The sequence below is a fragment of the Nicotiana tabacum genome, chromosome 20 (assembly GCF_000715075.1).
Source record: "Nicotiana tabacum cultivar K326 chromosome 20, ASM71507v2, whole genome shotgun sequence".
NCBI classification, from domain to species: Eukaryota; Viridiplantae; Streptophyta; class Magnoliopsida; order Solanales; family Solanaceae; genus Nicotiana; species Nicotiana tabacum.
Genome location: NC_134099.1, coordinates 97104508 through 97130982, shown reverse-complemented (window position 1 = coordinate 97130982; position 26475 = coordinate 97104508). Strand labels below are relative to the sequence as shown.

At 39.8% G+C, this 26475-nt stretch overlaps 1 protein-coding gene across 1 annotated transcript; it reads left to right on the top strand.

The window, feature by feature from the left end:
• LOC142174863 (uncharacterized) lies at positions 1–1775 on the top strand. The gene is made up of 2 exons (XM_075241247.1): positions 1–1241; positions 1315–1775. The coding sequence occupies exons 1-2, from the start codon at positions 78–80 to the stop codon at positions 1534–1536; spliced, it is 1386 nt and encodes a 461-aa protein (XP_075097348.1). The 5' UTR covers positions 1–77; the 3' UTR covers positions 1537–1775.
• Positions 1776–26475: the final 24700 nt, after the last annotated feature.

Here is a 26475-nt window from a genome sequence, read left to right as displayed (position 1 = left end):
TTCTTTTGTTTCTGTTTTCTGTCAATATTTATTTTTTCTAATTTCTGTTTCTGTTGGCAACTAATTCAATTCTTTTTATGTTTAAGGGATTGCTTAAAGCTGTATCAGAAGTGTTGCCTAAAAGTGAACATAGGTGGTGTGCCAGACATATATTAGCAAACTGGTCCAAAGATTGGAGAGGATTAGAGAGGAGAAACAACTTCTCGAGGTGTGCTAGAGCATCATGTGTAGCAGAACTGAATTTTCACTTGGACAGTTTGAATATGCTTGGGAATGGGATATGTGAGAGCCTCTTGAGGTATAACAAGGAAACCTGGTGTAGAGCATACTTCAACTGTGACAAGAAATGTGATATAATTGACAACAATATGTGCGAGACATTTAATGCTTGGATACTTGCTGCTCGGCACAAGACAATTATCACAATGTTGGAGGAAATTAGAGTGAAGATGATGGAGAGAATAGGAAAGTTGAGGGAGTTTGCAGATACATGGATATGTGATATATCCCCAATTGCTATGAAGGTGTATCAGGATAACATAGCCCAATCTATGAGGTGTACAATCAAGTGGAATGGTGAATATGACTATGAGGTTGAGGATACCTCATTAAGAGTGGTGCTAAAGCATTGTGTGAATATGCAAGCTCAAACTTGTACATGCAGGTCATGGATGCTGAAGGGTATCCCTTGTGCTCATGCCATTGCTGCTATGCATTTCAAGAACCTTGACCCAATTAACTACATATCTCACTGGTACCACAAATCCACCTATCTGAAGGCATATTCAACATTCATCCAGCCTGTGTCAAACATGCAGATGTGGCCAACATCTACCAATCCACCAATTGAACCCCCACCAATTAAAAAGATGCCTGGCAGACCAAAGAAGAAGAGAAGAAGAGAAGAAACTGAACATCCTACTTCTGGAAAGCTTTCAAGAAGGGGTATGGAGATGACATGTTCAAACTATGGTGGATATGGACACAACAAGAGGAGCTGCCCTAAGAAAGCAAGGCCTGCAGATTCTACTCCAGCAAATGCTTCATATATCCAAAGATGTGGAGGAAAAGGAAGAGGAAGAGGCAGAGCAAGAGGAACAGGAACTCCAACTACTTCTGCCCCTACTATTGCTGGTAGAGGAAGAAGAACTGCTGCTAGTAAAGGAAGAGAAACTGGTAGTGGTAGGGGAAGTTCTGGGTTTGGGCTATTTCAATTAAGCAGTGGGTTCACAAGTTTTTCTGTAAGTAGTTCAAAGTTAATTTTATATCTTGTTTGCTTTAACAACTTTACTGAATATTTTTTGTTTTTGGCAGTCTGGTAGAGGTAAGCCAAGAGTGGTCTCTCATGGTGGTGAAAAGAGGTCCTCGACAGATATTCTGGAGTGTGCATACAAGCCAAGAAGTGGTGTAAAATGGAATGGTAGACCAACCATTACTAGAAGACAACTTGAAAGAACTGCTGCAACTCGTTCCAGAACTGCCTCATCTCAATCCAATTTAAGTCAAGCAAGTTCATCATCCCAGAACAACCACTGAATTCTGTTATTGTCACTGTTAATTTATTTTGGAACTGCTGTAATTTTTCTTTAGAACTGTAATTTATTTTGGAATTGCTGTTAGGTTAATTCGGAACTGCTATTTAGGTTTGCTGTTAGTGTTGTTATTTTGTTAAGGCAGCCTGCTGTTATTTTGGTATGCTGTAAAACTGGGCAGCGTCTATTTTTGTTAAGGCAGGCTGCTGCTATTAGGTGACTGTAATGAACACCTTTACTCTATGATGAAATATATTTTTAGTATTGTTTGATAATTTCTGGGCAGATGTGTCTTTAGTGTTGTATGAATGCTGTTATTTTGATATGTTGTTAAGCATTTTTGCTGTCATTTTTGTATGCTGTTATTTCTGGAAAATTTCAACATTTGAGCTGTATATCAGCCACTATTTGACTGTGTTTCAGTGTTTTATCAGTCACAATTTGAGGTGTGTTTTAACTGCACTATCATCTCACACAGCAACAAAGTCAAACGAAACAACATTAACAATTGCCAAAAAAAATCATTCAACTCACACAGCAACAAACTCAAACAAAACAACATTAACGATTGCCAAAAAATTTCATTCATTTCTAACAAAGGGATACAAAATCTACCAAAATACTTCATTCATTTTCTTACATTATATAACAATCTTTAGAACTACCTAACACAATCAACTTCAACACAATTGTAATTAAAATCAGCACACACAATCTCCTCCAATTTCTTTGGTTTCTATTTTCATTCAACAATGCATCAAATGCCCTCTTCTTCTTCAGCAGCCCCAAAATCACCATTTTCAAGTGCTCTGGAGTTGGGGGGTCAAACCACATAAAGAAATTACATGCCGATCGTCTGTCCCTCTGAAAAATTGAAGAGAGAAAATTATTATGGAATATAAAATTGATTAGAAAAGTACAATTGATATTTACCTCATAAAATGGACATCCGTAAAATCGACGACCTGGATTATCAACACTCCATGACTGTATCACCACAGCTTCTTCACCACAATAGCAAAATTTTCTCAGATTATGCATTTTCCCAAACCTTAAAATTGAGTCCTAGAAATTTAACCCTTATGTCAAAAAAGATAAGGAAGAAATAGAAGAAGATTGTAATATTGGCTTCGAGCTTCAAGAAGAGGAATAAATTTTGGCTTCAAGAAGATAAAATTTTCTTCAATTTAGAGCTTTCAAGGAGGAAGAAGAAGATGAAAATCGGGTTAGTATAGATAGAAATGGGTTAAGGCCCTTTTAATCTTTTAAAAAGGGTCATTGGAATGTGTTTTTGACCGTTTATTAAAGACAGAAATTGTCTTGAAATAGTGTCCACGCACTTGGTCCAGTTTGTATTACACACGCTTAGACCTGGTCAAAGGAGGTGTGTACTAGGCACACTTTAGAAAGGTTGCGTGTGTAAGGTTATTTTGGTCCACAGAAAGTGTGTAAGCGGGATTTGGGTCATAGTTCGGGTGACAACTTATGTAATTTCCCTATTTAATCTAACACTATTGTTTGTGCCTATTAATAGAAATTTGTGTTTTATCTTTTTCATCTTTTTGGTTTTGCTAATTTCATAATGTCTGTGGCACCGACAACTCTATTCTTTAATTTTATATCTCTCTGTTTTATTTTATATGGCAATTTTTTTCTTTTTAGTATATCCCTAAAAGAATGATATTTTTATATATTTAAAAGTAATTTTTTACTTTAAACTTTTATTTTATCTTTCAGTGATATGCTTTTACGGTTAAATGTTATGCATGTCATGTTCAAGATGGTACATATGTTCTAAGAGTCTTCATTTTTTTCTAAAATTTTATGTCATTAAATACCGCCACATACAATGAATGGTTGGAGTATTTATTACTATCTCTTCATAGTCATTTTCTTTCTTCACGGAAATTCGTTTCATTTTTTTTGTAGAAACTAAAATGGCGTAATGGCTTCCTGACCACTTAAATTTGTAGGGTTTTTGAAAGTCGATAAACGAACTTTGGATTTTCTCATTTGAACACTCCAACTTGACAAAATGGGTAATAATAAAGAAAGGTACCAACATGTTCGCCTTGATGAGGAGAATACTCCTACACTTCCAATTTCATATGGGTACCAACCAATTCCTCCAATTTTACAATCCAAAAGCTCAGACAGTCCGGTTGAGCAAGGTGTTCGACGAAATGCCCCTATCAATTCTAGGCCAATTGGAGACCAATTTTCAATTGGAATCCCTTCTACTACACCCATGGATCCTTTATGCAAAGATTCAGCTCAATCCATTCAAGAAATCAACCATCACCACCAAGTTGAAAACTCAAAACTTCACCAGTTGGCCGGGCAAGGTGATCAGGCAAACCAAAGGACTCAAAACCAATGCCAAACTACTCCTGCTCCTCAGGAGAATGTTTCCAAACTTTCAAACCAGACCTTACATGGGCCAAATCTTTCGAATATAAAAAATAGTCATTCTGCACACTGTTCAAATAACAGTGTTCGACCAAATGCCAATGCACCCTCCAGTTCTACTCAGCCTCTTTCACTAGGATTTTGAACTTACATGCTCCGGCATGGTCTGGTGAAGTTCGTAGCATCACTTACTCATATGATAGCATCACTTAATCCATGGTGGACACTTGAGAAGATGAAAAAATTGGAAAAGTCTTTTTTTCTTTTTCATTTTTCCTTTTTATTTATATTTTATTCTAATTCTAATTTTTTTAAGTAAAAACACTACTATTCACGCGTCTTGGGAGCGTGATTTGCACATAGTTTAGCCATGTCAGCTTTAGTGCTTCCACATAGGCATAGTCAACGGTCAAATGTGTTTATTACCCATTTTGTCAAGTTGGAGTGTTCAACTGGAAAAATCCAAAGTTCGTGTATCGGCTTTCAAAAGCCCTACAAGTTTAAGTGGCTAGGAAGCCATTATGCCAAACTAAAGTACAGTTTAATAAGTCATTATTAAAATATTCTAAACTTGTATTTAATTTTTGCTACTTAAAATTTGAGGATAAATTTCACAAGTGGTCATATAACTATGATTTTTTTATCAAAATCATATAACTTTGTTTCTCACACAAAAATCATAAAATTTTCACTAACTCACACTGACCAGAAAACAAAACTTTCCGCTAGTGTTTTCTTATTTCATATTTTTTTTTAATTTTCTATCTAATAAATAATAATTCAGCTAAAATAGGAATGATCAAACCCGATCCAATAATAAAAATTAAAATAATACTAAAAGTGAATCCTACAAAATATAATATTTTTTTTTTCTTCAAGATTTTCATTTCAAATTAATAGCATTATTATTTCAAGAGGTCTCTAATTATACATATTTCTTTATTGTCATAATCACGTGCATTCTAAACTACGTTTTTTCTTTTGGAGGGGGAGGGGAGGGGAGGATTCATTTTAGTATTATTTTAATTTATATATATGGGTATTGGATCGCGCCAGGTTGGGTCATTCTTATGTTATGAGAAAAATATAAAATTGACCAGTGGGTCAAAACTAATTGCATTCGCTAGCCAAAAAATTATATTAAATATGTATATTATATGTATATAATACACATACACAAAAAAATATTTTATCAACTATTATTTTTGGGAGTGGCTATATATATATATATATATATATATATATTTCTCTTATTGCATTATTATTTATTAGATAGAAAATAAAAAAATATGAAATAATAAAACACTACCGAAAAGTTGTGTTTTTCGGCCAGTATGATTTTTGTATGAGTTAGTGAAAGTTTTATGATTTTTGTACGAGAAAGCAAAGTTATATGACTTTGGTGAAAAAAAGCCATAGTTATATGACCATTTGTGAAATTTACCTTAAAATTTGACTGTTGGCTTAAAATAGTCCAAACTTAATTACGTTCCTTCAGTTTAAGAGCCCGTTTGGCCAAGCTGTCAAAAACTGCTTATTTTGAAAAGTGCTTTTTGAAAAAGTACATTTGCAAAATTGTAGTTTATGTTTGGCCAAGTCGTTTGAGTAGTCCTTTTTGCAAGCGCATTATGTTTGGCCAATCTTTTAAAAAAGCACGTTTAAGTATCAAACTACGACAAAGGACAGTAAAGGTTCAATTTGCTATTAGTATTATTTAGAAAAGGAAAATAAATTTAAACATTTATTATAAAAATATTTATATAAAATAGGCGTAATGGCTTCCTGGCCACTTAAACTTGTAGGGCTTTTGAAAGTCGATACACGAACTTTGGATTTTCCCATTGAACACTCCAACTTGACAAAATGAGTAATAATAAACACATCCACCAGAGTGTGTATATCAATTGCGCTGACATGTACAACACATCATGCTAAGCTATATATTACTTGCCATGTGTTATTTGTGGGTCCCATTTTTAAATATAAAATAAGAAAAAAAGTTACAAATACAAAAAGTAAAAAAAAATGCCTGAAACTTAGTTCGACAATTCCACCGTGGGAATTGTCCCCTCTGACGAGCAGCAGAACTCCGGCGAGGCAAAAATGAACGCGCAAGGTGTTCCAGGTATCCAAATTGGAAAAGAAAGGTACCAAAACGTTCGCCTTGATAAGAAGAATGCTCCTACACTTCCAATTTCATATGGGTACCAACCAATTCCTCCAATTTTACAATCCAAAAGCTCAGACAGGCCGGTTGAGCAAGGTGATCGACGAAATGCCCCTATCAATTCTGGGCCAATTGGAGACCAATTTCCAATTGGAATCCCTTCTACTATACTCATGGATCATCTATGCAAAGATTCAGCTCAATCCATTTAAGAAATCAGCCATCACCACCAAGTTGAAAACTCAAAATTTTACCAGTTGGCCGGACAAGGTGATCAGGTAAACCAAAGGACTCAAAACCAATGCCAAACTACTCCTGCTCCTTAGGAGAATGTTTCCAAACCTTTAAACCAGAGCTTACATGACCCAAATCTTTCGAATATCCAAAATGGTCATTCTGTACATTGTTCATATAACAGTGTTCGACCAAATGCCAATGCACCCTCCAGTTCTACTCAGCCTCTTTCACTAGGATTTTGAACTTACATGCTCCGGCATGGTCTGGTGAAGTTCGTAGCATCAGTTACTCATATGATAGCATCACTTAATCCATGGTGGACACCTGGGAAGATGAAAAAATTGGAAAAGTCTTTCTTTTCTTTTTCATTTTTCATTTTTATTTATATTTTATTCTAATTCTAATTTTTTAAGTAAAAACAATACTATTCACGCATCTTGGGAGCGTGATTTGCACACACTTTAGCCATGTCAGTTATAGTGCTTCCACATAGGCATGGTCAACGGTCAAATGTATTTTTTATCACCCATTTTGTCAAGTTGGAGTGTTCAAATGGGAAAATCCAAAGTTCGTGTATCGGCTTTCTAAAGCCCTACAAGTTTAAGTGGCCAGGAAACCATTACGCCAAACTAAAATACAGTCATTTAATAAGTCATTATTAAAACATTCTAAACTTGTATTTAATTTTTGCTACTTAAAATTTGAGGGTAAATTTCACAAATGGTCATATAACTATGATTATTTTTTTCCCAAAATCATATAACTTTGTTTCTCACACATAAATCATAAAATTTTCACTAACTCACACTGACCTGAAAACAAAACTTTCCGGTAGTGTTTTCTTATTTCATATTTTTTTAATTTTCTATCTAATAAATAATAATTCAGCTAATATTGGAATGATCGAATCCGACCCCATCTAACCCGGTCCAATAATAAAAATTAAAATAATACTAAAAGTGAATCCTCCAAAATATGATGATTCTATCTTTTATTTTTCTTTTCAAGATTTTCATTCAAATTAATAGCATTATTATTTCAAGAGGTCTCCAATTATACATATTTCTTTATTGTCATAATCACATGCATTCTAAACTACGTAATTTTTTTTTTGGGGGGGGGGGGTTTCACTTTTAGTATTATTTTAATTTATATATATGGGTATTGGATCGCGCCAGGGTTGGGTCATTCTTATGTTATGAGAAAAATATAAAATTGACCAGTGCGTCAAAACTAATTGCATTCTCTAGACAAAAAATTATATTAAATATGTATATTATATGTATATAATACACATACACAAAAAATATATTTTATCAATTATTATTTTTGTGAGTGGCTAAAAATATATATATTTCTCTTATTGCATTATTATTTATTAGATAGAAAATAAAAAAATATGAAATAAGAAAACACTACCGAAAAGTTGTGTTTTTCGGCCAGTATGATTTTTGTATGAGTTAGTGAAAGTTTTATGATTTTTGTACGAGAAAACAAAGTTATATGACTTTGGTGAAAAAAGCCATAGTTATATGACCATTTGTGAAATTTACCTTAGAATTGGACTGTTGGCTTAAAATAGTCCAAACTTAATTACGTTCCTTCAGTTTAAGAGCCCGTTTCGCGAAGCTGTCAAAAACTGCTTATTTTGAATAGTGCTTTTGTTCAAAATTGCTTTTTGAAAAAGTACATTTGCAAAATAGTAGTTTGTGTTTGGCCAATTCGTTTGAGTAGTCCTTTTTGCAAGCGCACTGTGTTTGGCTAATCTTTTAAAAAAGCACGTTTAAGTATCAAACTACGACAAAGGACAGTAAAGGTTCAATTTGCTATTAGTATTATTTAGAAAAGAAAAAATAAATTTAAACATTTATTATAAAAATATTTATATAAAATATAAAACATAAAGTAAAAATATAAATTAAAAATTCCAATCAATACAAAATATAGTTATTCCAAAAGCAATAACATTGAGTGTGTCACAATCCGGAATTTTCTATTTTGGGGCCGTGATGGCGCCTAACATCTACTTGCTAGGCAAGCCTCTGTTATTAAATTAATTAACCAGTATGTAAAAATTATTACAAAATAATGCTATTTAACGATAAATAAACTCAGAATTTAGCATAGTGTTAATAGAAATAACGCGATGCTAACTACTCCCAGAAATCCGGAGTCACAAGTACATGAGCAACTAGAATACTACATATAAGTTTTGAAACAAAGTACAATTGTTTGAAACTAAACAAATAGTAAACTGAATAAAGAAGGGGACTTCAGGGCTGCGGACGTTGTATAGCTTTACCCCAAGTCTCCAATACAGCTGAATCCGAGCAGAATCACCACTAGATGTCGCTGGGACCAACACAGTATTTGCACAAGCAGTGCAGAAGTATAGCATGAGTACAACCGACCCAATATACTCTGTAAGTGTCGAGCCTAAAACGAGGTAGTGACAAGGCTATGATAAGACACCTACATAAATCTTGTACAAGTATATACATAAAGCAATAAAATAACAAGTAGGATAAAAAATATTAATTGGGGGGGGGGGGGGGGGAGGCAAGTAGAAAGGAGAGTACGATAAGAACGACAATTATAAAATTACTGAATAACCTTTTTTTGAAAACAATAATAATGCAACCAATTAAATTATCAATTCGGAAATCAAGTAAAGAAATGAAATCAACAATGTCACGGTATCATCCTTCATGCTTTTTCTCTCGTCAGCACCATGTAATATCATAAATGAAATGGCACGACATTACCCTTTGTACTTTTATTCTCAACCCCATATGATGTAATAAATGATAATAAGCAATCAAATGCACTGCATCATCCTTCGTGCTTTAATCCTCACAATCATTTAAAAAGATGATATTGTAGAAAATAAGGCACAACAACACCTTTCGTGCTTTTTCACTCTTCTTCACCAAGCAACAATATAAATCCAAATAGCAAAACAGGGTGGGAAGCTATTTCACTTCAATATATCTTAGTGTAATGATAATTCATCTCAACTTTTAAAATTTCAACAATTCCAAAATAATCAATAGATATGAAGGCGAACAATTAAAGAAATAATAATCTAACTACTGCATGGAAAACATAGTCATGAAAGCAACATAACATAATAAAACGATTTCCACCTGCATGCTTTAACTCAATATCAACGTATATATACTCGTCACCTTATATATACGTCGTCCCCACATATAATTCACGTAGCAAATAGACCAATAAGTCCTAATCCATCAAGTCAAAGTTAACTATGACACTCCTCGCTCCGCAACCAAGTTGATCAATCAACCACGGCCTTACCTTTTGAAAAATCCTCCAAACCAACCAAATCAATGAATTTGAGAAGAAAAATCTCTTGAAAAATCGCCTCTAGAGTGTTTAGGGTTGAGAAATAGTGTAAAATGCTCTAAGTCCCAATTTTTTCCTTTTTTACCCAGTTGCAGATGTCGCAATTATGAATTTTTGTCCGCAAATGCGAGAAACAGGTTACAATTGCGAACTGTGTCCCCAGTCTGCTACAGTCGCAACTGCGACAAAAACATCGCAAATGTAATCTCCCATTCAAACACGAATGCGATGACAAGTTCGCATTAGCAAACCTGTCTCATCCCAGGGCTCAGTCGCAAATGTGACTAAGCAATCGCAAACTGGGTTGTTCGCAATTGCGAATATTTTTCCCAAAAACAAAGATTACCCTGTCCAATCATCCATTGCAATTATGAGCTCGACTTCGCAAAAGCAGAGTTTGCATTTGTAAACAGGTCTTCGCAATTGCGAGACATGCAGCCCAGTGTTTAACCAAAAAGTGGAATTTCGGTCAAAGCTTTAATTTAGAAGAACTCGGGTTACTGATAATCAAAAAATTTATAAGCGAAAGTAATTTGGCTAGCAATAAGATAATTAAAAGAAGATAAAGTAAACCAATGTATTCAGATAGTCTTTTTTTTTTTCTTTACAATTGGCCCATCCTTTCTCTTTTATAGCTATCTTGAAAATATGCGTTTTGCCTTTGTCATAATAAAGCTATTATAGACAATTAAAGACATTAAATTCTACGTTACATAATCATTGTATTTTAATACAGATTCTCTAACATTTTTAGTATTTAATGCTCATTAAATACTGTATCTGTACTCTCTTGTGCTGTCAGATTCATTCTCCTTGATTCTTGGACTTAAATAGGTACGGGCGTTGAATCTTTTGAGTATCCGCTCATGCCTCTTATTATGCCTCTGCTCGTATCTATTGCAACTCGTGCCTCTTTGCCAATCATAACTCTTTGAACAGTCTACGTGTCATGACACGTCATCTTCCAATCACTTTAATATGTAAACTCAATTTTTCCCATACAGATAGCCCCCCCACTTGCCATTTATTCATCAATTGAATATTTGGGAAGTGGAATTCATTAAAATGAGAATTTGTGTCACGACCCTAGTTCACCAACCGTGAACATGTCATGACGACACCTAGTCTTCGTGACCAGGTAAGCCTAACACTTGCAGAAACATAATAATTGCAGAAAAATAGAATAACATATTTAATTATCTAAAAAGGAAATTGTACTGAATGCCGCTCGGCATATACGACTCAATATCTCAAGACTAAAACAATCCCAAAACCCGGAAACTCACGGGAAAACACAGGCTACAGAAATGTATAGTGAGGCTCCAAACTCCAGAATATCTAACAAACGGAAGGAAAGAGAACTAAGTACTAAAGATAGAATAAAGAGGGAGACTCGTCGGTCTGCGGACGCAGCAGATCTACCTCGAAGTCTCCGTAGTCCTCCTGCCTCACTGATAGTGTGCCTGAGTAGAGGTACCTGGATCTGCACATGAAAACATGCACAGAAGAGGCGTGAGTACACCACAACGGTACTCAGTAAGTGCCAAACCTAACCTCGGTTGGGTAGTGACGAGGAAGGTCAGGGCCCTACTGAGGTTATATAAAATATAAAGATGTCAGGATAAGATAGGCAGTGCAATTGAGAACCTACAGTAAGAATCTATGCAGGATAATAAGAGTACAATAACGGAAACAATGATGAAAGCAAACCATAAGGAAAGTAACCGGGGATCTCTAAGTATCCCGAGGATCTCTTAGTATCCTCGACGTGTACTAGGGATCTCTTGGTATCCCGAGGATCTCTCGGTATCCTCAATATAAGCCAGGAATCTCTTGGTATCTCGAGGATCTCTTGGTATCCTCAATATGTACTAGGGATCTCTTAGTATCCCGAGGATCTTTCGGTATCCTCAATATAAGTCAGGGATCTCTTGGTATCCCGAGGATCTCTTGGTATCCTCAATATATGTGCGGGGGATCTCCCGGAAATCTAACCCGTAGTCCCAAAGTAAATGTGCAGGGGGAATCTCCCGGGAATCTAACCCGTAGTCCCAAAGTAAATGTGCAGATCTCCCGGGAATCTAACCCGTAGTCCCAAAGTAAATGTGCAGGGGGAATCTCCCGGGAATCTAACCCGTAGTCCCAATTTAAAACACAGAGCAACAACACAAGAATATTAAATTAAACGCTAATTTCGTACCAAGTAAACATTTACTTCTAGCCTAACATGCTTCACGTAATGCAATTCAGGCAATTTAGTCAACTAAACATGCCTTTCTAGACTAGCAACATGCTAAATTCACAAGTAGAATAAAACAAGAAAAGAACTCAATTGAAATACTTAAGGAAAAACCGGATTTTCCAACAATTAGCTCAAGTACGCGCTCGTCGCCTCACGTACAGGGCATTTCAATTATCAAATATAGCACATCCTAAGGGGAAAGGTCCCCCACACAAGGTTAGACAAGCCATTTACCTCGAATGCTCCAACTCAAGTCTCGATTATAGCTTTACCTCTCGAATTCACCACCCAACCGCTCAAATCTAGTCACAAATTACTTGAATGCATTAATAATTACTATTGGAACTAACCCAATGCACAAAAATAGTTTTTACAAGGTTTTCCCCAAAAAAGTCAAAAATACCCCCGGACCCACGTGGTCGAAATTCGAGGTTCGGACCAAAACCCTGTTACCCATTCTCCCACGAATCCAAATATATGTTTTGTTTTGAAATCGGACCCCAAATTGAGGTCCAACTTCTCAATTTGTAGAAAACCTAGGTTCTACCCAAAACACCCAATATCCCCATGAAAATCTTTGATTTGAAGTTGAAATCAGGTTAAAAGATGTTAATAAGTGAAGAAATTAAGTTAGAAATCACTTACCAATGGTTTTGGAGAAGAAAAGTTGTTTGGAAAATCGCCTCTTAGGTTTTGGATTTTTTTGAAAAGTGAAAAATGACTGAGATTTTCCGAACTTGTATACCTTTCTGAGGACCTAGCGCGGACCGCACAAAAATGTGTTGAGGCCGCGCCGAGTGGGAGAAAAATTGGGGCTTCTTTGAACCCTTCCAGCGCGGACCGCACTGTTTTGGTGCGCGGCCGCGCTGGTTAACCTGAAACCCTAGCCCTCAGACTCAGCCACGCGGGCCGCACAGAAAGGCATCGCGGCCGCACGGCTCCAGCGCGGACCGCGCGGAAATGACCGCGGCCGCGCTGGTGTCTGCAACACCTGAACCTGCATTTTCTTAAGTCCAAGACCTCCCGGGCCCCATTCAAAACTCACCTGAGTCCTCGGGGCTCCAAACCAAACATGCACACAACCTTAAAACATCTTAGGGACTTACTCGTGCGATCAAATCGCCAAAATAACATCATATACATAGGATCAAGCCTCAAACACATGATTTTCTTTCTTCAACTTTCATAACTCAAATTCTCCATTTTTAGTCCGAAACACGTCATATGACGTCCGTTTTTAGCCAAACTTTACAGATAGTGCTTAACACATATTTAAGACTTGTACCGGGCGTCGGAACCAAAATACGAGCCCGATACCTATATTTTCTAACTCCTTTTCATTTCAAATTTTCATATCAAATTTCGGAAAACAATTTCTTTCAAAAATTCATTTCTCGGGCTTGGGACCTCGGAATTTGATTCCGGGCACACGCCCAAGTCCCATATTTTTCTACGGACCCTCCGGGACCGTCGAATCACAGGTCCGGGTCCGTTTACCCAAAATATTGACCGAAGTCAATATTATGCATATTAATATCAAAATTCATCAAAATTTTCACATAATTTGCATATTTCAACATAAAAGCTTTCCGGCTACGTGCCCGGACTGTGAACGCAAATCGAGGCAACTAAAAGCGAGGTTTTCAAGCCCTCGGAAGCAAGGAACAAGGAAGAATTATGGTGATGCCCCTTTGGGTTGTCACATTCTCCACCTCTAAAACAACCATTCGTCCTCGAACGGACAAAAGAAAGAAGTACCTAAGTCGGGAAATAGATAGGGATAACGGCTCCGCATATCGGAATCGGACTCCCAGGCCGATGCCTCAGGAGGCTAACCTCTCCACTGAACACGCACCAAAGGAAAACTCTTCGACCTCAACTGTCGAACCTGCCGGTCTAGAATAGTCACCGGCTCCTCCTCATATGACAGATCCTTGTCCAATTGGATAGTGCTGAAATCCAACACGTGCGATGGATTGCCGTGATACTTCCGGAGCATAGATACATGAAACACGGGATGCGCAGCTGGCAAGCTAGGTGGTAAGGCAAGTCTATAAGCCACCTCTCCCACACGATCAAGAATCTCAAATGGATCGATGAACCTAGGGCTGAGCTTGCCCTTCTTCCCAAATCTCATCACGCCCTTCATAGGCGATACACGGAGCAATACCCGCTCACCAACCATGAAAGCAACATCTCTGACCTTGCGGTCTGCATAACTCTTTTGTCTGGACTGAGCTGTACGAAGTCTGTCCTGAATAATCCGGACTTTATCCAAGGCCTCCTGAACCAAATAAGTACCCAATAATCGAGCCTCTCCCGGCTCAAACCATCCAACTGGAGACCGACATCGCCTACCATACAACGCCTTATACGGAGCCATCTGGATGCTGGACTGGTAACTGTTGTTGTAGGCGAACTCTGCTAAAGGCAAAAACCGGTCCCACGAGCCTCCAAAATCAATAACACAGGCTCGGAGCATATCTTCAAGAATCTAAATAGTCCTCTCGGACTGACCGTCCGTCTGAGGGTGAAAAGTTGTACTCATAGTCACCCGGGTACCCAACTTGTGCTGGACGGCCCTCCAGAACCGTGATGTAAACACTGAACCCCTGTCTGAGATGATAGAAACTGGAATGCCATGCAGACGGACAATCTCCCTGATATAAATCCCTGCTAACCGCTCCGCTGAGTAAGAAGTACACACTGGAACGAAATGAGCGGACTTGGTCAGCCGATCCACAACAACCCAAATAGAATCAAACTTCCTCGCCGTCAGAGGGAGACCAGTCACAAAATCCATAGTGATCTTCTCCCATTTCCACTCCGGAATCTCCATCTGCTGGAGTAACCGTCCCGGCCTCTGGTGCTCAGCCTTTACCTGCTGACAGTTGAGGCATCTAGCTACAAACTCTACTATATCCTTCTTCATCCGCCTTCAGCAGTAATGCTACCTCAGATCCTGATACATCTTCGCGGCACCCGGATGGATGGAGTACCGCAAGCTATGGGCCTCGGTCAATATCAACTCCCGAATATCATCCACATCGGGTGCACAGATACGACCCTGCATCCTCAATAACATGTCATCTCCAATAGTCACATTCCTAGCATCGCCATGCTGAACTGTGTCCTTAAGGACAAGCAAATGAGGGTCATCATACTGCCGCTCCCTAATACGATCAAACAATGAAGACCGAGAAACCACACAGGCTAGAACCCGACTGGGCTCCGAAAGGTCCAATCTCACGAACTGACTGGCTAAAGCCTGAACATCCATCGCCATGGGCCTCTCTGAAGCTAGTAAATATGCCAAACTCACCAAACTCTCTGCCCGGCGACTCAAGGCATCGGCTACCACATTGGCCTTGCCCGGGTGATATAGAATAGTGATATCATAATCCTTCAGTAGCTCCAACCATTTCCTCTAGCGCAAGTTCAGATCTTTCTGCTTGAACAAGTGCTGTAAACTCCGATGATCCGTGTAAATCTCACAAGGCATACCGTACAAATAATGTCGCCAGATCTTCAAGGCATGAACAATAGCAGCTAACTCAAGGTCATGGACATGATAGTTCTTTTCATGTACCTTCAACTGTCTGGACGCGTAGGCAATCACCCTACCGTCCTGCATCAACACCGCTCCCAGTCCAACTCGTGAGGCATCACAATAAACCTTATAGGACCCCGAACCAGTAGGAAAAATTAGAATAGGGGCTGAAGTCAAAACCGTCTTGAGCTTTTGGAAGCTCGCCTCACACTCGTCTGACCACTGAAAAGGAGCACCCTTCCGGGTCAATCTAGTCATAGGGGTTGCAATCGATGAGAACCCCTCCACAAAACGACGGTAATACCCCGCCAGACCAAGGAAACTACGGATCTCAGTAGCTGAGGAGGGCCTGGGCCAACTCTGCACGGCCTCCACCTTCTTTGGATCTACCCGAATGCCCTCACTCGATACCACGTGGCCTAGGAACGCCACAGAACTCAACCAAAACTCACATTTTGAGAACTTTGCATATAATTTCTTTTCCCTCAGGGTCTGAAGCACTGTCCTCAGGTGCTGCTCATGATCTTCCCGACTCCGGGAGTATACAAGAATATCATCTATAAAAACAATGACAAATGAGTCGAGATAGGGCCTGTATTCTCTGTGCATCAAATGCATAAAAGCTGCTGGGGCGTTGGTCAGCCCAAATGACATGACAAGGAATTCATAATGACCATACCGAGTCCTGAAAGCAGTCTTCGGGATATACGGCTCCCGAATCTTTAGCTGGTGATAGCCTGAGCACAAATCAATCTTAGAAAACACCCGTGCGCCCTGAAGCTGGTCAAATAGATCATCAATACGAGGCAAAGGATATCGGTTCTTCACTGTAACTTTGTTCAACTGACGATAATCGATACACATGCGCATAGAACCATCCTTTTTCTTTACGAACAAGACAGGAGCACCCCACGGTGAAACACTGGGTCGAATAAAACCCTTATCAAGCAATTCCTGTAACTGATCCTTCAACTCCTTCAACTCGGGAGGAGCCATACGGTAAGGAGGAATAGATATGGGCTAAGTGCCCGGCAACAAATCAATACCAAAATCAATGTCCCGGGCAGGCAGCATGCCCGGAAGATCAGCTGGAAACACATCGGGGAAATCTCGTACTACTGGGACAGAGTCAACAGAAGGGGTATCAGCATTGACATCTCTCACATAAGCTAAATACACGGCGCACCCCTTCTCAACCATACGCTGAGCCTTAAGAAAAGATATAACTCTACTGGGAGTGTGATCAAAAGTACCACTCCACTCAATACGGGGAATACCTGGCATAGCCAGCGTCACGGTCTTAGCGTGACAATCAAGAATAGCATACTGGGGCGATAACCAGTCCATGCCCAAGATAATATCGAAATCAACCATATCAAGTAATAAAATATCTACCTTGGTCTCAAAACCACGAATAGTAACCAAACATGACCGATATACGCGGTCCACAACAAGGGAATCTCCCACGGGAGTAGAAACATAAACAGAAGAGCTCAAAGTCTCTCGGGGTGTATCCAAATGCGGAGCAAAATAAGATGACACATAAGAATAAGTAGAGCCTGAATCGAATAGAACCGATGCCTCTCTGTGACTAACCAATATAATACCTATGATAACAGAATCGGAGGCGACAACCTCGGCACGATCAGGAATGGCATAAAATCTGGCGCGACCCCTCCCTCGAGGGCGACCTCTATCTCCCCGATCTCCGCCCCTGACTGGCTGGGTAGGTGGGGTGGTAGCTGGAGCTGGAACAATGGCCTGAGAACTCTGCGGGGCACGCTGTGGCTGAGAAGTGTGTGGAGGTGCACCCCTCCCAAGTCTAGGGCACTCCCTCACCAAGTGACGTGTGTCACCACACTCGAAACAAGCTCTGGGAGGACGTGGTGGCTGTGACTGGCTAGGGCCAGGTCTGCTAGACTGACCTCTGAAAGCACCCCGCGCAAGAGGCGCGCTAGAAACTAGAGGTGCATAATATGGCTCCTGAGATCTGGGAGGAGCTGGAGCATTGCTGGCTGCTGGAAGAGCTGAATGAACGGGGCGACTCATATAGCCCCTACCATGATGACCTGCAGCTGGGGTACGGGCACCAGAAAAATGGCCCGACTCACGAGACCTCTTGGCCTCCCTCTCCTCTCTCTCCCTAGCATGCATACCCTCAACCCTCCTAGCAATGCTCACTACCTGCTGATAAGAAATATCCATCTCCAACTCACGAGCCATGCTAGATCTGATGGAAGGAATAATCCCCTCAATAAACCGGTGAACCCTCTCGCGGACAGTAGCAACCAAGGCTGGTGCATGCCTAGCAAATCTGGTGTAACAGATAGCATACTCTGAAACAGTCATAGCACCCTGGCGCAAATGCTCAAACTCTGCACGCTATGCGTCCCTGAGGCTCTGAGGGACGAACTCTCTCAAAAACATGTCTGAGAACTGGGTCCAAGTCAGTGAAGCAGCCTCGTCTGGACTGTCTAACTCATAGGTGCGCCACCACTCATAGGCGGCTCCCCAAAGTTGGAAAGCAGTGAAAGAAACCCCGCTCGATCTGGAAATGCCCATAGTATGAAGAATACGGTGGCAATCCTCCAGAAATCCCAAGGCATCATTTGTCGCTAGTCCACTGAAAACCGGAGGATCATACTTCTTGAACCTCTCGAGTCTCTATTGCTCATCCTCAGAAGCAGCTGCCCCATCCTCGGGCTGAACTGGAACTGCAGTCTGTACAGGAATGATCTCTGGGACCTTCTCAACCTGCACTCGCTGCTCAGGAGTGCGGGCGGCGGGAGTCTGTGCCCCTCCCCCGGCCTGGGATATGGCTGCAGCAAGGGGAAGCAACCCTGCCTGAGCCAGCGTGGTGTACATACTCATAAACCATGCCAATGTCTCCTGAAGGGCTGGAGTAGTAGTGGTTGCAGGCGTGTCGGGTGCCTGAACTCCGGCTGGATCTACTGGCGGTACCTTAGCGGCAGCTCGCGCATGTGCTCTGGCTACACCCCGTGTGCGTCCACGGCCTCTGCCCCGATCCTGCCTCTGAAATACTTAAGGAAAAACCGGATTTTCCAACAATTAGCTCAAGTACGCGCTCGTCGCCTCACGTACAGGGCATTTCAATTATCAAATATAGCACATCATAAGGGGACAGGTCCCCCACACAAGGTTAGACAAGCCACTTACCTCGAATGCTCCAACTCAAGTCTCGATTATAGCTTTACCTCTCGAATTCACCACCCAACCTCTCAAATCTAGTCACAAATTACTTGAATGCATTAATAATTACTATTGGAACTAACCCCAATGCACAAAAATAGTTTTTACAAGGTTTTTCCCAAAAAGGTCAAAAATACCCCCGGACCCACGTGGTCGAAACTCGAGGTTCGGACCAAAACCCTGTTACCCATTCTCCCACGAATCCAAATATATATTTTGTTTTAAAATCGAACCCCAAATTGAGGTCCAACTTCTCAATTTGTAGAAAACCTAGGTTCTACCTAAAACACCCAATTTCCCGATGAAAATCTTTGATTTGAAGTTGAAATCATGTTAAAAGATGTTAAGAAGTAGAGAAATTAAGTTAGAAATCACTTACCAATGATTTTGGAGAAGAAAAGTTGTTTGGAAAATCGCCTCTTAGGTTTTGGGTTTTTTTGAAAAGTGAAAAATGACTGAGATTTTCCGAACTTGTATACCTTTCTGAGGACCTGGCGCGAACCGCTCAAAAATGTGTTGCGTCCGCGCCGAGTGGGAGAAAAATTGGGGCTTCTCTGAACCCTTCCAGCGTGGAACACACTGTTTTGGTGCGCGGTCGCACTGGTTAACCTGAAACCCTAGCCCTCAGACTCAGCCACGCGGACCGCACAGAAAGGCATCGCGGCTGCGCGGCTCCAGCGCGGACCGCGCGGAAATGACCGCGGCCGCGCTGGTGTCTGCAACACCTGAACCTGCATTTTCTTAAGTCCAAGACCTCCCGGGCCCCATTCAATACTCACCCGAGCCCTCGGGGCTCCAAACCAAACATGCACACAACCTTAAAACATCTTAGGGACTTACTCGTGCGATCAAATCGCCAAAATAACATCATATACATAGGATCAAGCCTTAAACACATGATTTTCTTTCTTCAACTTTCATAACTCAAAGTCTCCATTTTTAGTCCGAAACACGTCATATGACATCCGTTTTTAGCCAAACTTTACAGATAGTGCTTAACACATATTTAAGACTTGTACCGGGCGTTGGAACCAAAATACGAGCCCGATACCTATAATTTTCTAACTCCTTTTCATTTCAAATTTTCATATCAAATTTCGGAAAACAATTTCTTTCAAAAATTCATTTCTCGGGCTTGGGACCTCGGAATTTGATTCCGGGCACACGCCCAAGTCCCATATTTTTCTACGGACCCTCCGGGACCGTCGAATCATAGGTCCGGGTCCGTTTACCCAAAATGTTGACCGAAGTCAATATTATGCATATTAATATCAAAATTCATCAAATTTTTCACATAATTCGCATATTTCAACATAAAAGCTTTCCGGCTACGCGCCCGGACTGCACACGCAAATCGAGGCAACTAAAAGCGAGGTTTTCAAGCCCTCGGAAGCACGGAACAAGGAAGAATTACGGTGATGCCCCTTTGGGTTGTCACAATTTGTCACTTCCATTTAATGTTATTCACGCGTGGCACCCTTTTACTGGTTCTGCAACTTTACAACGCTTTTTAGGTCTTTTTCACGGCTTCACTGATCACGAAGCGTCAGTTCTTATTATGACTTTTCCATCATTGCATCTTTTCCTTTGATGGTTGCTTCGCAGTATAAATATAGTTTTCTTCTTTGTCTTTATCACATAAAGTTCTCAAAATATTCAGTTCTTGAATCTTTGTTTATTTCTTCCTCGTACTATCATGTCTTCATCAACCCTAACCCTAGAAGGGTCCCCATAGTCGATAACTTCCTTAATGCCCCCAGTAGGAGCAGAAGGGGAGGTAGGCTTTGTAATTTAGGATCTTCATCCTTGCGTGGTTCCTCTCTTCCTTCACCTAGTTCTGGCCCTTCTTTTAGAACTAGAGGTTCTCTTTCACCCAGATCTTCTTCTAGAGGTAAAGAATCTTCTAAACCTCTTCGTGAACCTCTAGTAGAGGAGATAGTTCCTGCAGAACTATCTTTCTATAATGACAGAGAATCTCTTAGAAATCAAGTATCTTCTTTAGATCGTGCTGATATCTATCCCACTCAAATCACTAAAGGTTTGATTTCTTTAGTCCGTAGAGACTGCCATTGGAGTCATGACTTTCCTATCATTATTCCCAATCCGAATCAAAGAATTACCTCTTACTTAATCGAATTTTCCTTTGTCTATACGTACCCTTTCACATTAGGATTCAAACCTGCTATTGATTCTGTTATTCTCGAGTTTTGTCATTTCTTTGATGTTTGCTTAGGTCAAATTGGCCCAACAATATGGAGGGTTGTTGCCTGTTTGAGGCATTTGACCAACATAGCCAGTGTGTCTTTTACTTTCTCACATCTAATTCATCTTTACTCCCCTAGACTCTTTCACAATGGTGTTTTTACACAAGTAGCCAAAAGCAAAAGAGTTCTAGTTAGTCCTGAAGATAACAAAGACCGTGGCTGGTATGCCAGGTTTGTTGCTGCCCCCACTGTTGGTTTAGTGGGTGATGAGAATGTTCCCTTCCCTGAGAAGTAAAATTTTGCACGTGAGTCTTCTAACTTTCTCGTACCTTTTTCTTCAATTTTGTTGATTTTTCTAATTTTACTTTCTTTTCTAGCAACCATGGGAGTTGTGGAGGATATTCCCAATTTTCGTGATTGGGTAGGAAAGCTGTTGAGTATTGCACCAATGGATGTCAGATCTTGGAAGACCCTTTCCCAACATTTTGGTTGGAAAGTAAACACTCATGGTAAGAACTTTTATTTTATTTTACATATTGTTCTTTCCTGAACTTATCTCAATCCTTCTTTCTATCGGGATTTGCTATTCGAGGAGTTACTGCTGAGGCAGTTGCGGCTTCTCGTATCTCTTTGGAAAGGGCTCAAGAAATAATTCTGTGCTCTTCATAGAAAAGAAAAGCCGTTGATGACCAAGATTCCAAAGAAGAGGAAGACGGGGGTTCCTTGGTAATAAGGCCACGGGCTCGTAGACGCATTATTTTCGATGATGAAGCAGAAGCATCCCCCCGCTGTTCTATTCCTCTTACCAAATCTGTTGAAGCCCTGGTAGTGATCCCTGATGATATTGATGATTCTCCCGCTGCTCTTCATGATTCTATTGGGCAACCTTTTGACCGCGGGTTTGGTAGTGAAAGTTTAGGTCCCATTTCAGATGAAGCTCCCTTGGCTTCTTTTTCTCCTCCCGTGCCTGTGACTCCTACTTTGCCGATTATGGCTGCTTCCATCCTCCCCAAGCATTTTTTACTACTTCTAATGTTCCTCCCCCACCTACTCAACATGCTGAGGTTCGTTCCTCAAGTAGGAGTGGTGCTATAAGGCAAGTGATTATTGAAGTCCCCGCTAAGGGCAAACTTTTAAGGAAATCAGGTCAAGCAGATGTGTGGCTAAAGCCTTTAATTGGTCCTGTTGAGAGAGCCAAACTAGAGAGCCATAGTTCTTTGACCTTGATGAATGACATTGTGCATGCTTCTTTAAAGGTATTCCTTTTTTCTAACTTTTACTTTGTCATTTTTCTATCTTTGGGATTCTCATTTCCTTCCCTTTTCCCTTTTTAGGCCAATCTCATCGGCACGGAGATGATGAAAAGGGTTACCCTCTAAAAGTAGTTAGTGCGTGATTACCAATTGGAGGCATATAATTGGAAGGAACAGTATGAAAGTCTTCAGATCGACGTGGAGTACTTAGAAGAAAGTAAAAGTACCTTGGAGCAGTAGGTGCGGGCTTTGACTTCGGAATTGGCAGTTGAAAAGGCTTCCTCCAGTCAAGCAGACAAGGAAAAGGTTCGTCTTGAAACTTCTTTTTCCGAGCAGTTTTCCAAGGCAAGTGAAGATATTAGAGAGTTGAAGGCTCTCTTGGATGCAAAAGAAGCCTATGCTGGTGAAATCGTGTAGAATTTGACTCAAGCCTAAGAAGACTTCCGGGATTCTTCTGATAAGGTTTGTTCCTTAGAAAATTCCCACGCCTCTCTTTAAGCTTCTTATGAATCTGCCTTGGCTGAAAATGAAAAGTTAAAGAACGAAATCGCTGACTGGGAAAGAGATTATGAGATCCTTGAAGATAAGTCTGCCATTAAAGTGAGTTGGGGCCGTGATACCCTTGTTGAAGCTAGCCAAGAGAATTTTAACTTGGAATTTGAGTTAGCTAAGATCAATGAAACTATTGAGAAGACTTAGCAGAACCAAGATTTTCCTTCTCCCGTGGCCGAAGCTTCCGCAAATGTTGAAGATGATACGTGTATCCCTACTCCTTCAAGCTAAGTTGAACCCGCTGCTGTTGATGTACCTACTTCAGTTCCTTCATCTTCTCAGTGACAAGTTTAAGTTGTTTGAATTCCTTTGTGTCTTTTTTTTTCTTTTTGGAAAATTGTGGTTAAAACCCTTGGTCTCATTTGAGGGTTTGTTTTGGAAACTTAAGTCCCCAGACCTTTTATGGGGCAATATGTATAAACAATTTTAGTTTATGACTAAGTTCATACTTAGTCTAAACTTTTTAATATTAAGAAGTTTTTCGTTACTATTTGAACTTCTGTTTTGTTTATTCTTGCCTTTATTTCTAAGGACTTACTGAATAACTTGCATTTTTACTCTTCAAAAAATGCTTCTGTTAACTTCATGAATACGTAAATTAATCATGAATTTTATAAAAGAAGGCCCTTTTATATTCGACACTTAATAAAGAAGACGTCTCAACTTCATAACGGTATTAATATACGATAAAATAAATAGGAATACACTTGTTTCTTGAAATAACTTTGACAAGTTTTTATTTGAACTTTGTCTAGTTTTGAATAACACTTTACATGTATTTGAATTACATCTATAACTTTCTCGTAATTGTTTTCTTATAACAGATTTAAAAAAGAAAAATAAACACGAGGTTTTTATTTATAACCCGTTTTAGTACATTGCCTTTACCCTAGCTATGGTAAGGTCTTTCTTTAGGCTTAGCTCGTGACTTTGCTCTGTACTTGACTCATTCATTGAGTGAACTTTTCAGGCCTGATCTTTGATTATTTCGTAATCTTCTTTGCCTTCATTATACACATGCCTGTGTATATTATATAGTCTCCCAAGTGTTTGAGCATTGAAGTATGAAGCCTCAAGCACTTGATTGTTCCTCTCATTTGGTCCTTTCCCTGAAAAGGAAAAACATACGGGACTCGGAGGTACAATTATAGATGAAGACTACTTAGCCCGTTTGAATTTCTATCAGAATAATTGTAACCCTAGACCGGGAAGTTTAATTTAGTCCACGTGCCTTGCAGGTCGTGACTCATCATTTAGTACGGGCTAGCTTTTTGCCTATCATCTAAAATCATTAGTAAAATTTAACAATTCAAAAATTAAATTTTAAAATACGGATACCTAACCATGGGTATTCCTTAGAAATAGTATCTCTTCAGGTGAACCACATTCCAATGTGAAGGTAGTATCTTGCCATCCATTGTTTCCAACTCGTATGCTCCTTTACCTGCAATATCATGAATCCTATAGGGTCCTTCCCATGTTGGACTTAACTTCCCTGCATTAGCTGCCTTCATAGATTGAAAAATCTTTTTGAGCACGAAGTCCCCAATTTTGAAGAATCTTAGGCGTGCTTTTCGGTTGTAGTATCGTTCTATGACCTGCTTTTGTGCTGCCATTCTTATTAGTGCAGTTTCCTTTTTTCCTTCAAGTAGATCAATATTTATGCGCATTTCTTCGTTATTAGACTTTTCTGACGCTTGTGTAAATCTTGTACTTGGCTCTCCTATCTCAACTGGAATTAAAGCTTTACCTCCATAAACCAATGAAAATGGTGTTTCTCCCATACTTATTTTTGTTGTTGTGCGGTATGCCCATAAAACACCAGGTAACAATTCTGGACAATTACCCTTGGATTCCTCCAAACGCTTCTTTAAATTGTTGATAATGACTTTGTTTATTGACTCAGCTTGTCCATTACCCACCAGATGATAAGGTGTAGATGTAACCCTCTTGATCTGCCAACTTTGAAAAAACTCTGTAATTTGTGCGCCTATAAATTGAGGGCCATTATCACACACGATTTCCTTTGGCACACTTAACCGGCATATGATATTCCGCAAAATGAAATCTCTAACTTCTTTTTCTCGTACCTGTTTGAATTCTCCTGCCTCCACCCATTTAGTAAAATAGTCAGTGAGTATGAGCAAGAATTTTACCTGTCCTTTTGCTTGTGGTAGTGGACCCATGATATCCATCCCCCATTTCATAAATGGACACGGTGCAATGATCGGATGTAACAACTTTGCAGGTCTATGCATGTTATTATCGTACCTTTGGCATTTATCACCCACAAAAGTTTCCGCTTCTTCTTCCATTTTAGGCCAGTAATAACCTACCCTAATCATGGTTCTTACCAGTGATCTTCCTCCGGCGTGATTTTCACAATGCCCCTCGTGTATCTCTCTCATTACATATTCCATTTGTGAAGGCCCGAGGCACCTTGCTAAGGGTCCGCCGAACATTTTTCGATAAGGATTGCCTTGATTTAAACAATATCGAGCAGCCTTTTTCCGAGGCGCGTGAGCTTGTTTCTTGTCTTCAGGGACGGTTCCATACTGCAAAAAACCAACAATCTCATTCCTCCAATCCCAGGTTAAGTTATTTAAATTCACCTCATTTTTGTCTGGATCGAGCACTGAATGAAACAAATGAATTACGGAAGCATTTTCATTGCTTGCCACGTCTGCTACAGATGCGAGATTGGCTAGGGCATCCACCTAGACATTTTCATCTCTTGATATTTGCATAACTTTCCAGGTTTGAAATTGCCTGATCAGATCCCGTACCTTCTCTAAATATTGTTGTATTTGTGCTTCCTTGGCTATATAAGTCCCCAACATTTGGTTAACCACTAGCTGCGAATCGCTTTTGATTACAATCTGATTAATGCCGAGTTCCCGTGCCAGTTCTAAACCTACAATTACAGCTTCATACTCTGCTTCATTGTTAGTTATAGAATGACATTTAATGACTTGTCGAATGGTTTCACCTGTCGGTGGTACCAAAACAATTCCCAAGCCCGCACCCTTCACATTAGAAAAACCATCAGTGAATAAGGTCCAAATTCCCGGATTAGAGCCGTTGAACACTTGCAATTCTTTTTCTGCTTCCAATTGCATTCTTTGGCTAAAATCAGCCACGAAATCTGCTAACACTTGAGACTTAATCGCGGTTCTAGGTTGGTATGTGATATCATATTCACTTAATTCTATAGCCCACTTGGCTAACCTACCTGACAACTCATGCTTGTGTAATATATTGCTTAATGGATAAGCAGTTACTACAGCAATAGGATGACATTGAAAATAAGACCTTAATTTTCTAGATGCCATGATTAATGCAAGTGCAAGCTTTTCTAATTGAGGATACCACGTCTCTACATCTAATAAAGATTTGCTGCCATAATAGATCAGAGATTGTTTACCTTGGTCCTCATGAACTAAAACAGCACTTACCACTACTTCTGAGACAACATGGTAGATGAGCAGTCTTTCCTCAACCTTTGGTTTTGCGAGCAATGGCGGATTTGATAAGTATGTCTTCAAATTTTTGAGTGCCTGTTGACATTCCTCATTCCATTCGAAATGATCTTGCTTTTTAAGAGCTGAAAAGAATTTAAAACACTTTTCTGATGATTTAGAAATGAATCTTCCCAAGGCTGCAACTCTTCTTGTCAATCTCTGCACTTCTTTTTTACTTGTAAGTATGTCAGAGATTTCTTCAATGGCCTAATCTGTGTGAGATTCACTTCAA